The following is a 12847-nucleotide window of genomic DNA, read 5'->3' as shown; positions in this document are numbered from 1 at the left end:
GGGCTCATAAAACTGTTATCAAGTAGTTGCGCGCGCACACAAAAACCCCAGAGATCTCATACGATGAAACCACAGTTCAGCTTTTGTTTATGAAGGTTGTGGCAGTTTTAATAGCGCTGAAATCCTAAGCAATGAAAAGGAAAGGGGGGGTCGCTTCAGACTGGACTGTTTGCTGGCTCGCTTGGCCTATCTGTGTTGAAATCTGTGCTAACTTATATCGGCAACAGACTTTCCCATTATCCTAAAACCAATTATGATTCTCCATAGAGAACAATAGAATTACTTGCCTCTTCATTTTAAAACCAAAATATTTAGAAACTAGGAAATGAATATTCAAGAAGTCCATCGATTTTTTTTTTTTTTTTTTTTTTTTTTTTTTTTTTTTTTTTACAGAGCACATAATGAGTACATCAGGCTTCTTTCAGGCAGGCCAGGAAGCATTGCATACTTTTAGACTGTCCAGCATTTCCCATTCTGAGATCCAGTTTTCCATTGCTTATCTCTAAACCTCCAGCTATTTGTTTTAAAATTTCCTGTTCTGTGTGCCTGTCTTAAGCTGAGTTTTTAGTATGTTGTTTTTGAAATAGCTCAGTGAAAACAGTTCAGTTGTCTGTTAGAGGCTAGTTAAAAAAAAAAAACAAACCCACAAATATTTATCTGTGTTTTTGTCTCTAGGTAGGGCAATAAGAAGTCCTGGGTGGACTGGCAGGTGTGAGGGGAACGAGGGAAACTAGAACTGTGCATAGTGAAGAAGGTAGAGATGAGGCTGTTGGGAGTGTCTGACCTGATCTGCAAAAGTGCTCTGTGTCAGGGGTTGTTGTTTTTTTTTTTTTTGGAAGGTAAAGCTACATTTGAGTGAAATATCATCTTATGCAAAGTTCTTGGAAAAGTCAGTGGTGGATGTTTTTGACCTTAATCTCTCTGTGCCCTTGGTCTTACCACCTGTACAGGATGGCTAATTTGACAAAGTATTTAAATTAATGCTTGCAGAATACTTGATCCTCTAGCTAAAGTACCCTAGAAAAGTCTGTAAGAAACTTTATTCCTGTTTTCAGAATCAAGTTTGAGTAGTGCAGGGCTCTGCTCCAAGTCCTGCTCATATATTTTATTTTAAAAGCTGTTGGATAAAGTTTGTGAATAACTTTGGGAGCAGAGACAGGATCAGGGTTTGATACAAAAAAAGGCCTTTTTTTTTTTTTTTTTTTTGTCCTTCCTCTGGGTATCTCATATCAAAAGGATTACTCATGGTGTAGCAAGCCAGAAAGAACAGTTCTGCTTCCCATTTCTCTCTCCCCCACGGCTCTGCTTCCTATTGCATGGTTCTGAATCTTTCTTTATACTGACTGTGGTGCTTCTTAGGTTTGTTTTCTGCCAGATTAGTAAGTGGAATTGCTCACACTGAGGTCAAATGGGTGATATGACTGTTTCTGGCCAGGGACTATGGATCTGGGAGCAGAGGGTTTACAGTTTGCAGGGTTGATGAATGGTTTCAGACCACCTTGTCTAACCACATTGTCTTGAATGGTAGAGCCCGGAGTCAAGTATCCAGAGACTGTTCCCTGCTGTTTCCTCTGGGCTGATGCTAGGTAGCATCTATCTAATCCTGCCTCCCCTGAATAACTGATGGGGTGGGTATTGCCAGGACTCTCACAAGTGTTCCTAACTCACTGTACTCTAAAACATTGTCCTGAGGTGGCACACCTTGCTTTTTTTGTATCAAAATGTTGATGTTGCATGCTTAAACAGGTGGCCTGAAGATGGCTTTGAGTGGAATTAAGACTTAAATCACAAAGTGAAGGTTGACCTGGCAACTTGCTAATTCTGCCCCTTCAAAGTGTTGCTTCAGAAGTCTGTACTTCATGTTGTGCATTTCCAGATATGCTTCTGAAGGGTCTTGTGTGGGTGATTAACTGTGAACAGTGGCTTCTATAACATCATGGTGACTTTAACTTTGTCATGAAATAATCCCATTTTCTCAAAACGCATCTAAAATGTAATGTAAAGCTTTTTCTGGACAATCAGCTTTCATTTTACATATATTGCAAATTGTTTTAATCGGGTATTGACAATATCTGTCAACTAAGCTATATACACAACCTGCACTCTTTCAAACATCAATTATTTGTTACTTCTAAACCCAAGTAATAAAAAAGGGCATTTTTTTCTATTTGGTAATGGTTCTCGAAATACTTTAAGCTTCACTATTTTAACTTATCTCAATCAAAGATGAGAGAGAAAAAGAAATTAAATCAGATTAAATTAAAGAATTGTAAGAAATAATACCAAACACTTAGGGATGTGTCATGGCATGCAGGCACCTTTTGTATTCAGGGCAGATACAATCCCTGCTTGTGTGAAGTTGATTTATCTTGAAGCAGACATCTAAAGGTAGGTGCAACAAAGCCTGGTGACACACACTGAATTTTTCCAGCATCATTGACTCTAAACCCAAGAAAAAGTCATGCTGTTGCTGGAGAAGTTTAATCTGTTTTGAAAACAGTTGAAGCTGGTGCCCTTCTCAGCTATGCAGAGTGCATTGAATTGTTGCAGACAGGTTTTGGGGTTCAGCTAAGTCCTGTGATGGTTAAATCATCCAGATCTTTTAGGACTAAGCCTCCAGCTTTAGGCATAGGTGGGAGTCTTTCTGTGTTCTGATGGCTAACAAAGGCAAACTGAAACCTTTTTAGATTTGACAGATCTCACCTTCATGCTTTAAACTGGGCCACTTATAGCAAAGAGGAATTTCTAAACTTGACTGCAGTTTGATTAGTTGATCTGTGGGCTATGGATACCAGGTTTGTCTGCTGTGGATTTTGTCTAGTTGACTTTGAAACTCTTGATACAAGATTATCTTACTGTCAATTTCTCATAGTTCTGTGTATTTATGTTTTTACCCACTTTGTGTGTTTTGAGAGTAGGAAGTACTATGCTAGGAACCTGCTAAAGTGCAAAAAATTGGCATTTGGACACAGCAAGGCTTGCCTCCAGATTACTTGTATTTTTCCAGGTTATCAGTGTAAAAAAACCCCAGTCTTCTGGGATCTTTTGTGACTAGTTAATTTGTGAATGAAAAGTATGTGGCTGTTTCATTGTTTTTGGGTTTTTTTTAAGTAGCAGCTAGTGTCTGCTAGGTCAGTATGTCTCTTTCATGCGTACGTCTTTTTAAAGCCCACTGTAGCTGATCTGGATGCAGCTTTAGATGCGAGACGTTTTTGGGACTACATTTCCTGCGTAGTCTGTAAGAGGAGTGGCAGTCTGTAAGCAGGGGTAGGGTTCAACTGAAGATGAAATAAGTATACTTGCCACAGATGATTTAAAATAAATCACCTTCTGATGTGCTGTTATATGGGATGTGCGGAAGACTTGTGAGCTCTTTAGGCATTGCCTTAATGTTTAGAAAAAATGGTCAGAGTAAGAAAACCAAAATTTATTCCAAAACTGTTGCAGATGGATCTGTGTATCCTTCATTTAGTGGCAATTCCAGTTAAAGCATTCCTGCCTGCCTTTTTCTTTATTGGGACTCCTTTTCTCATTCCCATCCTTATCTTAGCACTCTGTTAGGCTTCATATTTATTTACAGGGCACGTGGCAAAGTGGGCTGATGACATTGTAAGAACCTTGTGGTTCTTCGGACTTGTAGCCGTGAATGTGTGTCTGGACTTCAGAACTTTTTTAGTTCCCAGGTTGCACAGTTCAGACATAGCTACAGTGACCTAAAGGGACTCAAACCATGCTACATTCTTGTTCAAGTCTTCTTTCATAAAGAGCTGGATTCCACAGCCCAGGTTGTGGGACCATGGCCTGATGATTGAGAAGCAACAAGAGAGAAAATAAACGAGCGTTTAGATACAGATTTATGAAGACATTAAAAAAAAATCCTTTCATGACTGTCAGCTGGGGTCTCTCTCCTTGAGTAAATAGCCTATTTAACTGCAAATCTATGATGCTAAGAGCATGCTTTTGGATAGGCTGTTTCTGTGTCTATCTGTAGTCCAGTCATATTAATGCTGTATTTGAATTAACTTTGGGTGTTCAATAGGATACCAGGAAAAGGATGTCAGAAGCACATGTCTAATAAGAGCTTTCTGCTCATGAGGCTCAGTGAGACAGTTTCAAATGCAGTATCTTGTTAAAAGCAAGCCCTACTAGCTAGAAATAGGATGTTGTTCTGTGTTACTAAGCTTAGAAAGTAAACTGGCAAAGTAGCTAGGACTTTAAAGTCAAGTAGGGAAATCAGGCCATGGGACTAGGTCTTTGTTCACTTTGTAGAGTAAGAACTGGATTTAAGCCTTCGTTCAGCACCATTGTCATGATAGGAGAGGGAGAACACAATTTTAACAAGGCTAAACAAAGTCTGAGCAAGAGTTTGAAGCCTACTTGCTCAAGGTCACATAGCGAAAGAGTAGGCTGTCCATTGAGAATTGCTTTGCCTTTGAGAGTTATGGGAAAAGTGAATAAAGAATTATATGTTTTGGTGTCTTTATGAAACTGTTTTCTTAAGAACTGCTGTAGAATGCCTGAGCTTATTATCCAAGATCACAGTTATGTACTTGCTTGGCATTAAAGAAACTAGATTATTTGCTTTTTCCAAGCAAGAAGGAAAAATTGATGTGTTTGGAAAATTACAGCCTTTGGTCTAGAGTGGGAACTAATGGTGATCTTCTGCTTCACCACCTCAGAAGCAGGGACCTCAAACCACTAGCATCATGTGCACATGGGCCTTGGCCGAGAGCATGTGGTTTAACTCTAGCTGAGTCTGATGCAAGTTGGCACCTCAGGTTTCAGCACTGGAGCACATAAAGTAAGAACTATTGGGGAAGATGGTATATTTAGCCACTTCTGCAGTGCATCTAATTTTAGCACTCTTGGTAGTGGTGGTGGGTGCTTCCTTTCCTGTACTACCCCTGGCCTATTACAAGCCAAGGACAGATTGTCTGTCATATAGCCAGCAGGGAAATAGATTCTGTTGTAGATCATGTTTCTCAATTGAAGTATTACAAGAAGGCAGAAGATCCTGGTGGTACTGAAAGATACTTTGAATATCAGTTAAAAAAGGGAGGTTTGGCTTCAGGAGTGAGATAAAATCTCTAGATGTCCTTGTGAAGAGAGAGAAGACGGTATGTTGAAGCCATTTGCAATCTTTTGCCTGTAAAAATCAAAACCAGAAAAGCAACGTGCTGGTCTTGACGTGGTCTCCTTCAGAGTCCCTGTTCCCCTTCTGGAAAGGGCAACATCTGCTTAGGAGCTGATCAGGATGATGATCAAGGAGAGTTCTCTGCGGAGGGACCCAGACTTAGGAGGGGAGCTAGCTTTCCTTGCGAAGGGCTGTGACTTTGTTCTTCCATCTCGATTCAAGAGGAGGCTGAAGTCATTCCAGCAGGCCCAGGTTTGAACGCGTGTCACTTCTTTTTCTTTTTCTGTTGCTTTGTGTTTTTTATTGGATCAGAGAATTGAACTGTGTCCCCTCTAGGCGTGTCTATTTGCAGACAGTTATTTGCTGCTAGATACCAGCAGGTTTAAAAATAAACCTTCCAGGCTTAGATTGCAGAGTGAAGTGTCTCTGTAAACAAGCGAAAAAAATGAATGGCAAGGGCAGTGATTTAATAATAGGGAGAGGTAGTGTAGTTTTTCTTTAAGAAAAACACTATTTATATATGTGATTTGCTCTGAATATCTCTTGTTGCATGTGAAACAACCATAATTTTCTGCTGTATTTAAGTGAGTTGTGCTCTCTACTGTACAAATTTGTGTACAGACCAGCCTACCTGGCTTTGGCATTTGTGATCAAGGTGCTTCTTTGTGCTGTTTCCTACTATCTCTGGACTGTGGCTGAAGGAGATCATAGAATCGTTTAGGTTGAAAAACCCCCTTAAGATCACAGAGATGTAGCCAAAGAAATGGAAACTGTACCACAGCTATATTTCTTGGTAAATCCCAGCTGCTGTACTCGCTTCCTGGGACAATTTGTAAAAGATTGGAGTAATTTATGCTAGACACCAAATGGGCATGCTTTGATGCTACTCCAGATTTACAGGGGGTCACAATATGCTGAAATCAGCCCATCTTGAGCTTCATCTGTATTTAAATAATTGGTGACCCAGTGAGGAAGTTAAGAAGTTGAAATTATGAGCAGTGCAGCTGTTTCTAGGAGACAGCTATTCAAATTGCTCCAGAGTATATTGTAGTGCATTTTGTTTTCATGATTTCTGGTGACAGGTTAAAGTACGTGTATGAGGTTAATCTCTGGAACATGTTTTTTTCACTCCCTAGAGGAGAATTCCATGAAATAATAATGTGTAGTAATAGCTTGGGAAGGGACCATGAGCAATTTAGAAGAGACTAACAAGAACCATGCAGCGCAGTTAAGTTCACTCTGGAGTTAGTCCGATCACCTAAGAACATAATCGGGGTATGGTTTGCAGGGAGAGATAAGATCTCCTAGTAGACCAACTGGAAAGATTGACAAGCCTTTGGCACGTGAGCACTCCATCTGCTCTGAAGTAGGAGCAGCGACCTTCACTGCTCAGTGCATCAAGAATAACTGCTCTGGGGCTGCAGATCCAAGGCAAGTGAACTAATGCAGTGGACAATTGCTGCTCAAAAAAGGTGGTCTTTCTTCCAGTACTTGTTCCCTCTTGCTACCTTCTCACCATGATTCACCCCTGTCTTGCGCTGGGCCTCGTGGGCCTTTCTGTGAGCTGGCTTAACTCATAATGCCATAGAATATCATCCAGCAACAAAGCTAAGTCAGTTTTCTGCCTTTCTAAGTGAGTTAAATCGGCTCACTGGGGTCTGGCAAGCTCTGGAACTGGCACTTATTACACATTGACATTGTGCCTTGAGGGTGGAGGACAGAGAAGTGAGTTCTCCCACCTGGCAGCAGAGATGTTAATTTTTGTGCCTTGTGGAGCTGTACCTTGTGGCTTGGGTGTGTTAGTGTGAGTTGACCTGAAAGTAGAGGTGATTTGGCTCACTAGTACAGAAAAAGTGCTAGCAGGAGGAAAGGTAATAAGGCAGTGATAGGGAGCAGAGAGATGAGTGACGGGTAGTTTGTGGTATATGTGGATGTTGGCCAGGCAGGCAAGGGAGAAGTTTTTTGTAAAACCCGTATCTCTCAAGAGCTGTAGATTTCAGTTCTCATGCTCTTCTTTTTGCAGGACACTCTATGGGAGGATCAGTGTGTCCCATAGCAGTGCTGGTAGGAAGGGAGGTAGGGAGGTCTGTAATCCAACATCTCACTTGTGGGAAGACTATTCCTAGCACTCGGTCACATCAGCACTGGCTTTTTCCAAGTCTTGAAAACTCCTCAAGGATCGGATTCCCCCCACCTCCTTCTGGTGATCTCTTGCAGGCTGTACTACCCTCAGTTAAATTCATTCTCCAGCCTAACCCTCTCAAGCCTCCAGTTCATGGATGTTGCACATTTTATACCATGTACTGCTACTGAGTTTGGCTCCATCATCACTTCAAATAGCTGTAAGCTTGAGTAGCCCATCCCTTAGCTTCCTCTTCGTCTGGCTAAACAGATCTGCCCCTCAGTCTCTCCTGCCATGTGATCCTCTAACCCTCGTTATCTTGATTTGCCTTCTGTAGATCTCTGCCTGGTCTCTCCCCATCCTTTTTGAAGCAAAGGCCAAAACTGGTCACAGTAATCCAGATGCAGCCTCACTAGTGTTAGAGGAGATAATAACTTCCTGTCTTCTCCTGGCCCGACTCCTAATGCAGCTTAGTACATAGTTTGCCTTATTTGTAATTGGGCAATGCTGCAGGCTCGCGTTCAGCCTAGCACACACAATCTCCCTTGAATCCTTTTCAGCAAGGCTGTTGCTCAGCCAGTGTGTTCCCAGCCTGAACTGATGCTTGGGATTGCTATACAGAGGTGGACAACTTGGCACCTTTTTCTCATGGAAGCAGTTGAACAGTTTGTCAAGGCCTCTCCACTTGAGGTTCTGCCTTTCATCATGCCGGCCTTCCCCCTGGGTACGTGTCATCTGCAAATCAGGACAGATGAGAATTGCAGTGGGGCTTCCGTGAGCAGTGGGGACTTACACCCGCTGTTGTCCTTCTGTCTGAATGAATTTGGATGCACGCTGGTTGTGTGCATCCACAGAGTTTTCAGGGAAGCATGTGGAATGTGGGCTGAAGTATATCGGTTGCAGGAAGGGCATAGGTAAGATCTATAGGCGCGTTTGTCAGTGGAGGCATGAGAGGTCTGTGTTTTCAAAACTAAACTGGGTAAGGCCATGAGGAACTTGATCTAGCCTTAGAGTTAGCCTTGTGTCCTTTCCCACTGAAATCCTTTTGTGGTTTTGTGTTGCTTGGGTCGAATTTGTTTTCCCTTTTGTTTTGGTGTGATTGGAGTTGTTTCTACTGGTGAGTTTATGTTTTATAGTAAAAAAGATTCTCCCCAGAAATGCATTTTCTCATAGCCTCTCCTCTTTGCACTGTTGGGAGCCATGTGCAGGTGAGCCTTTGCTATTCTTGCTGCCCTTAGCGATGGGTAAGAAAGAGGCAGCAGAAAGATACAATGATGGGAAAGGGCTTCAGGGAAGGAAAGGAAGAGACAGTCTCCAGCGACGGATACAAATCAGCTTTGGACAGCTGATGATCTTTCAGAATGGCCTGTGTCCAGTTACCATCAGGCTTCAGTAAGACAGGAACTGTAAAAAATGGAAGGAGACATTAAGTCAGCACTGTGGACTGTGAGAAACCAGGCTGAGTCACTGTACCCTAGAAAAAAGGATTACAGAATCTCATTTGGAGTAAAAAAAAAAAAACAAACCAAACCAAAAAAAACCAACAAAAACCCAACAATAAGAGAAAAACCTGGTAAATGTATTATCTAGGATCCTATTGGAGATTGGGATGTATGTGATATGCAGAAGAGGAGGAAAATGGCTAAGTGTTGTTGTAGTGGTATACTTTGGGGCTGCCTCTCTGCCTTCCAAGAAAAAATAAAATGCAGTTTTATCATTCTCTTACTGTAAGGGAAGGGAATATATTGTCAAAGTGAAGAGTCAGCGTCCTTTGAGGGAGCTATATGTTGGTTTTCTTCCTTTTAGTTTGTGGACCTTTTTGTTAAATTTGAGTAATTTCTTCTAGTTCCTTGCAGTCCTGATAGCTAGGAGTGCATGAGTGCATTGAAGAGATTAATGAGCAATAAACCTGTTTCTGAAAAATGGGTCTTCAAGACAAACTGATGTTGTCCTGTTATAGAAGTCAAGTAGCTGCAGTTGTCACCTCATTGTCTGTTCCAGCTTTGCATTGTTTGTATGAATATGGTGCTGTGAGAGACCAGCAGGGATTTCCCCTCTTCTGCAATCCAGAAAATGAAAACTACTGAGCAGAGCTGGGTCCTGGCTGGAAAAGCCACTAGCTAGGCAGAGCAGACAGGGCGGGATGCAGATTGTAAAAGCAGAAGTGGTGGTGTGTCTAAGTTCCCCTCCAAGTCAAATCACTAGCTTGACTTACACACCAAGATCTGATCCATTAACCCCCTACTTCCCAATCAGGTGGAGGCTGCTTGAGAAGGCCTGTCTCAGGGAGCTCTATTCACCCCTCTCTCTTGCTTAGGCTCACTTACTGAAGCAGACAGCTGTGGGAGGGGAGTGGATCTTCATCTACCTCTAACATGCAGCAGTGGCTGCCCTGGGGCTATGTGCTCCCTCCCCAGACAGTGCAGTATGTGAGAGAGTAGGAAAGGTCAAGGAAGGTGGGCGGAAGGACAGATGGTGGCTATCAGGCTTGTTCTCCAAAGGTTGAGAGCTACACTGAGGACCATACAGACTCTGCATACAGGTATTGAAATCCTGAAGGCTGAAAGGGATCTTCAGCTTTTCCTGTGTTGCAAGACACGGGAGAGGAGAACTTAAAGAAACCCAAGCTCCAGGTTAATGTGTTCTGTGGAGAGCAGTTACAGTACAAAAATATGGTTTGGCTGGCATGTGTGTGCAAGTGTTCCTGCTCCTGAAATGGGACAGCATTTGGGAGAAGGAAGAGGTCCTCCCCATTTAAAGAAAGAGCAGTGAAGTAGAGAAGAGGAGGAAAATCCTTCTATCTCTTGTTTCACAGGTCTCTGAAGAATAGGTTATAAACTGCAGGTAAAAACAGGTCTTGAGGAAGCTTTTACAATTCTCACTTCTACCCCTTCCTGAAAGCAAACCCATGGTAAGTGGGATATTCAGTATGTGTTAAGAAAAAAGCTCCAAGTTTCTAGAAAATAAGACAAAGAGTTTAGTCAGTTCATCATATACATTTTTCTGTATTTAGTCAACTCAGGCTTGGCTACTTTATCCTAGAATCATCTTGTTTTGAAACAGTTAGAATAAACAAACTGAAAGTTGCAGCTGTGTTTGCTTGACTATTGCCTTATTAGCCTCTTATCATGTATGTTGTTATATTAATAACAACTCTTGTGTGGAACAGTTGTGCAATAGGCAAACCTATCGCCTTTTCCCAAGACAGTGTGTGTTCATGGGGGAGTAGGGAATTCGTCATCCCTCAGCATTCCAGCATCTGAATTCTACAGTTTATACTGTAACTAGTTTTCAAAGTTAGAAAAAATATTCCCTCCCCTGTATGAAAAATTACCTATCTTAGGATCTCATTATGTACTTAAATACAAATGCTGCCTTTTATGAAAAGTATTGATGTATAGTTAGAGTTAGAAGATTGCAGAGATCCCTTAGAAAGGTGATCTAGTGGGGATCACCTTATCAGCCATATATTTATTACAGGCAGGAGAGGAGTGATAGGATGGTAGAGCTAATGAAAAAAGAGGTGGGAGAAGAGACCACCTCCAAACTAGGTTAAAGGCCTAGTGTCAGTTCCCAGCTTTCTCCTTGTTTTTCAGGAAACTATGTAGGTGCTGATATTGTGAAACCTTTGGGTGCTTTGCCTGCAAAAGGACTCTTTCAGCTGGAGTTGTAAACAGACGTTTTGCATTTTGCACTAACTCTTTGTGCTGTATTATGTGGGTGTGCCTAATGACAAACTGTGCTGGCTGCTCGTAATTCCTAATGTAAAAATTGAGTTGCCAGTGCTTAGTATCCCAAACAAAATCAGGTCTTGGACTGTTTGAGTTGGGCATAGAATAAAAGGCTTCCTGAAATTTAGATGAGTCTTGCAGATTTCTTCTTAATTTATCTGTGAAGGGATACTTTGGCAAAACTAATTATGTTCCCAAGGGATGGAAAATGTTGATGTTATGAATGTACGTTTGCTCATACATGAGGCAAGACGTTTGTGTAGGTGGGTGTTCTAGTTCAAGGGGAAATACTAAAGAGCAGATTTTGATGCTTTGCTGCTTATGGGGCAGAATGACAAAACAGTGACCATCATGAGAAGAAATAGTACTGTCTTTGTTCTATGGTATTACTGAATTGCAGAGTGTGTTCTCTTGTGGTTCAACAGTCTATCACAATCCACAGCTACATAAAATGGACAGAAACTACATAAAAGCAGATGTGACTTATCCTACATTTGCAATGTTTGATATTGCTGAAATGTTTTGATTGGCTACTGAAGACATGCATTGTTATCCCTATGCTATAATTTATTTGGTGGTGGCTTTTAATTTTTTCCTAATCACTGGGAGCATAAACTGTTTTCTCCTGCCTGGTATGCCATGTTGTTAACAAATTTTTGTTCTTCATTGTACTTTCAGGTTCAGAGTAAACAAGAGAAGAAACCTGGAACTTCATCCCCTGTCCCTTTGAACTCTGTGGTTAGCCCTTGCACTCTTCTGCCTGTGAATAAAGCCACCAGCAGTACCCCTTTGTCAATAAACATTCCACGTTTCTACTTCCCTAAAGGACTTCCGAATGTCTGCACTAATCGTGAAGAAATCATTGCCAGGATTGAAGAAGCCTTTACAGAGTTTGAAGATGAGAAGGCAAACATCTGTGAAATGGGGAAAATTGCTAAGGTACTTATTCTCTAGGTTTTTCATTTTTTTTGAGAGAAAGACTGAAACTAAAACTAAAAGGTATCTCACAGCTGTCCTCATTTCCAGTGAAAAAATAACCAATATCCTTTTGCTCTGAATGTTTTTTGTTAGATTAAGAAAATAGTAAACAAAAATGAGCTTAGTTTGCTGATTGTCATGTCTGATTTGTATGCTCTTTCTTGCTTTGATTTGCAAAATAGTTCGTTCAGATTTCTTACTAAATGGAAATTGTGGTTTTGGCTTTCTGTTCTTCCATTGTTATGCTCAGAAGACAGCGGAAACTTAGGCTGCCTCTGTGGCTTCAGGTAGTGTCAGCTACCTTCTTTGTGGTTAGCTGTCCCACTAATCTGGACATGATCTGTGTATACTGTTGCAGTGTTGCTTGAGAAAGCAGTTTCCAACCTCTGCCTCCTTGGACATAGGAGAGAGAAATGCTTAGTCAGCCCTCAGCCTCGGAGAGATGTATGTTCAATATCCATAATGCAGGTGTCAGCAGGCTTGGAGTTGTTACAGTCTGCTAGGGAGTTCCTGGCTTCAGGGAACAAAATGCAGCATTTGTATGGGAGCATGATACAGATGGGTGGTTCTGTTTTCCTCTTGTTCAACCATGGTTTTCAGTAATGCTGATCTAAAACTAGCGGTTGTCAGATGTCTTGTATGTTCAGTTTGCCCTGAATGCATCTTTGGCACTGTAGATTGAGCAATGATATTCTGTCCAAGAGGAGCACTTGCTTTCCAAGAAAGAGGACTTTTCTGAAAGGAGAGACTAGGTTGGTGTTTTGTTTGTTTGCTTTTAGGGGAATCAAGTGGCATTACTTGTAAACCATCTCTGAAAACATAAACAGAAGAACTCATTTGCTTGACTAAATAAAGGTTTGAAACTGATTTTATGATAAGACA

At 41.4% G+C, this 12847-nt stretch overlaps 1 protein-coding gene across 1 annotated transcript in view; it reads left to right on the top strand.

Annotated features, from left to right (window-relative positions):
• PPP2R3A (protein phosphatase 2 regulatory subunit B''alpha) overlaps positions 1-12847 on the top strand; it is a 40584-nt gene that overhangs the window by 3729 nt on the left and 24008 nt on the right. The window contains exon 2 of the mRNA XM_086467742.1: positions 11666-11926. Within this exon, the coding sequence (XP_086323868.1) occupies positions 11666-11926 (261 nt within the window). The remainder of the gene's footprint in view (positions 1-11665; positions 11927-12847) is intronic.

This window comes from Leptosomus discolor, chromosome 7 (assembly GCF_034619465.1).
Source record: "Leptosomus discolor isolate bLepDis1 chromosome 7, bLepDis1.hap2, whole genome shotgun sequence".
In the NCBI taxonomy this organism is placed as follows: Eukaryota; Metazoa; Chordata; class Aves; order Leptosomiformes; family Leptosomidae; genus Leptosomus; species Leptosomus discolor.
This window is presented reverse-complemented; position numbering and strand designations above follow the sequence as displayed.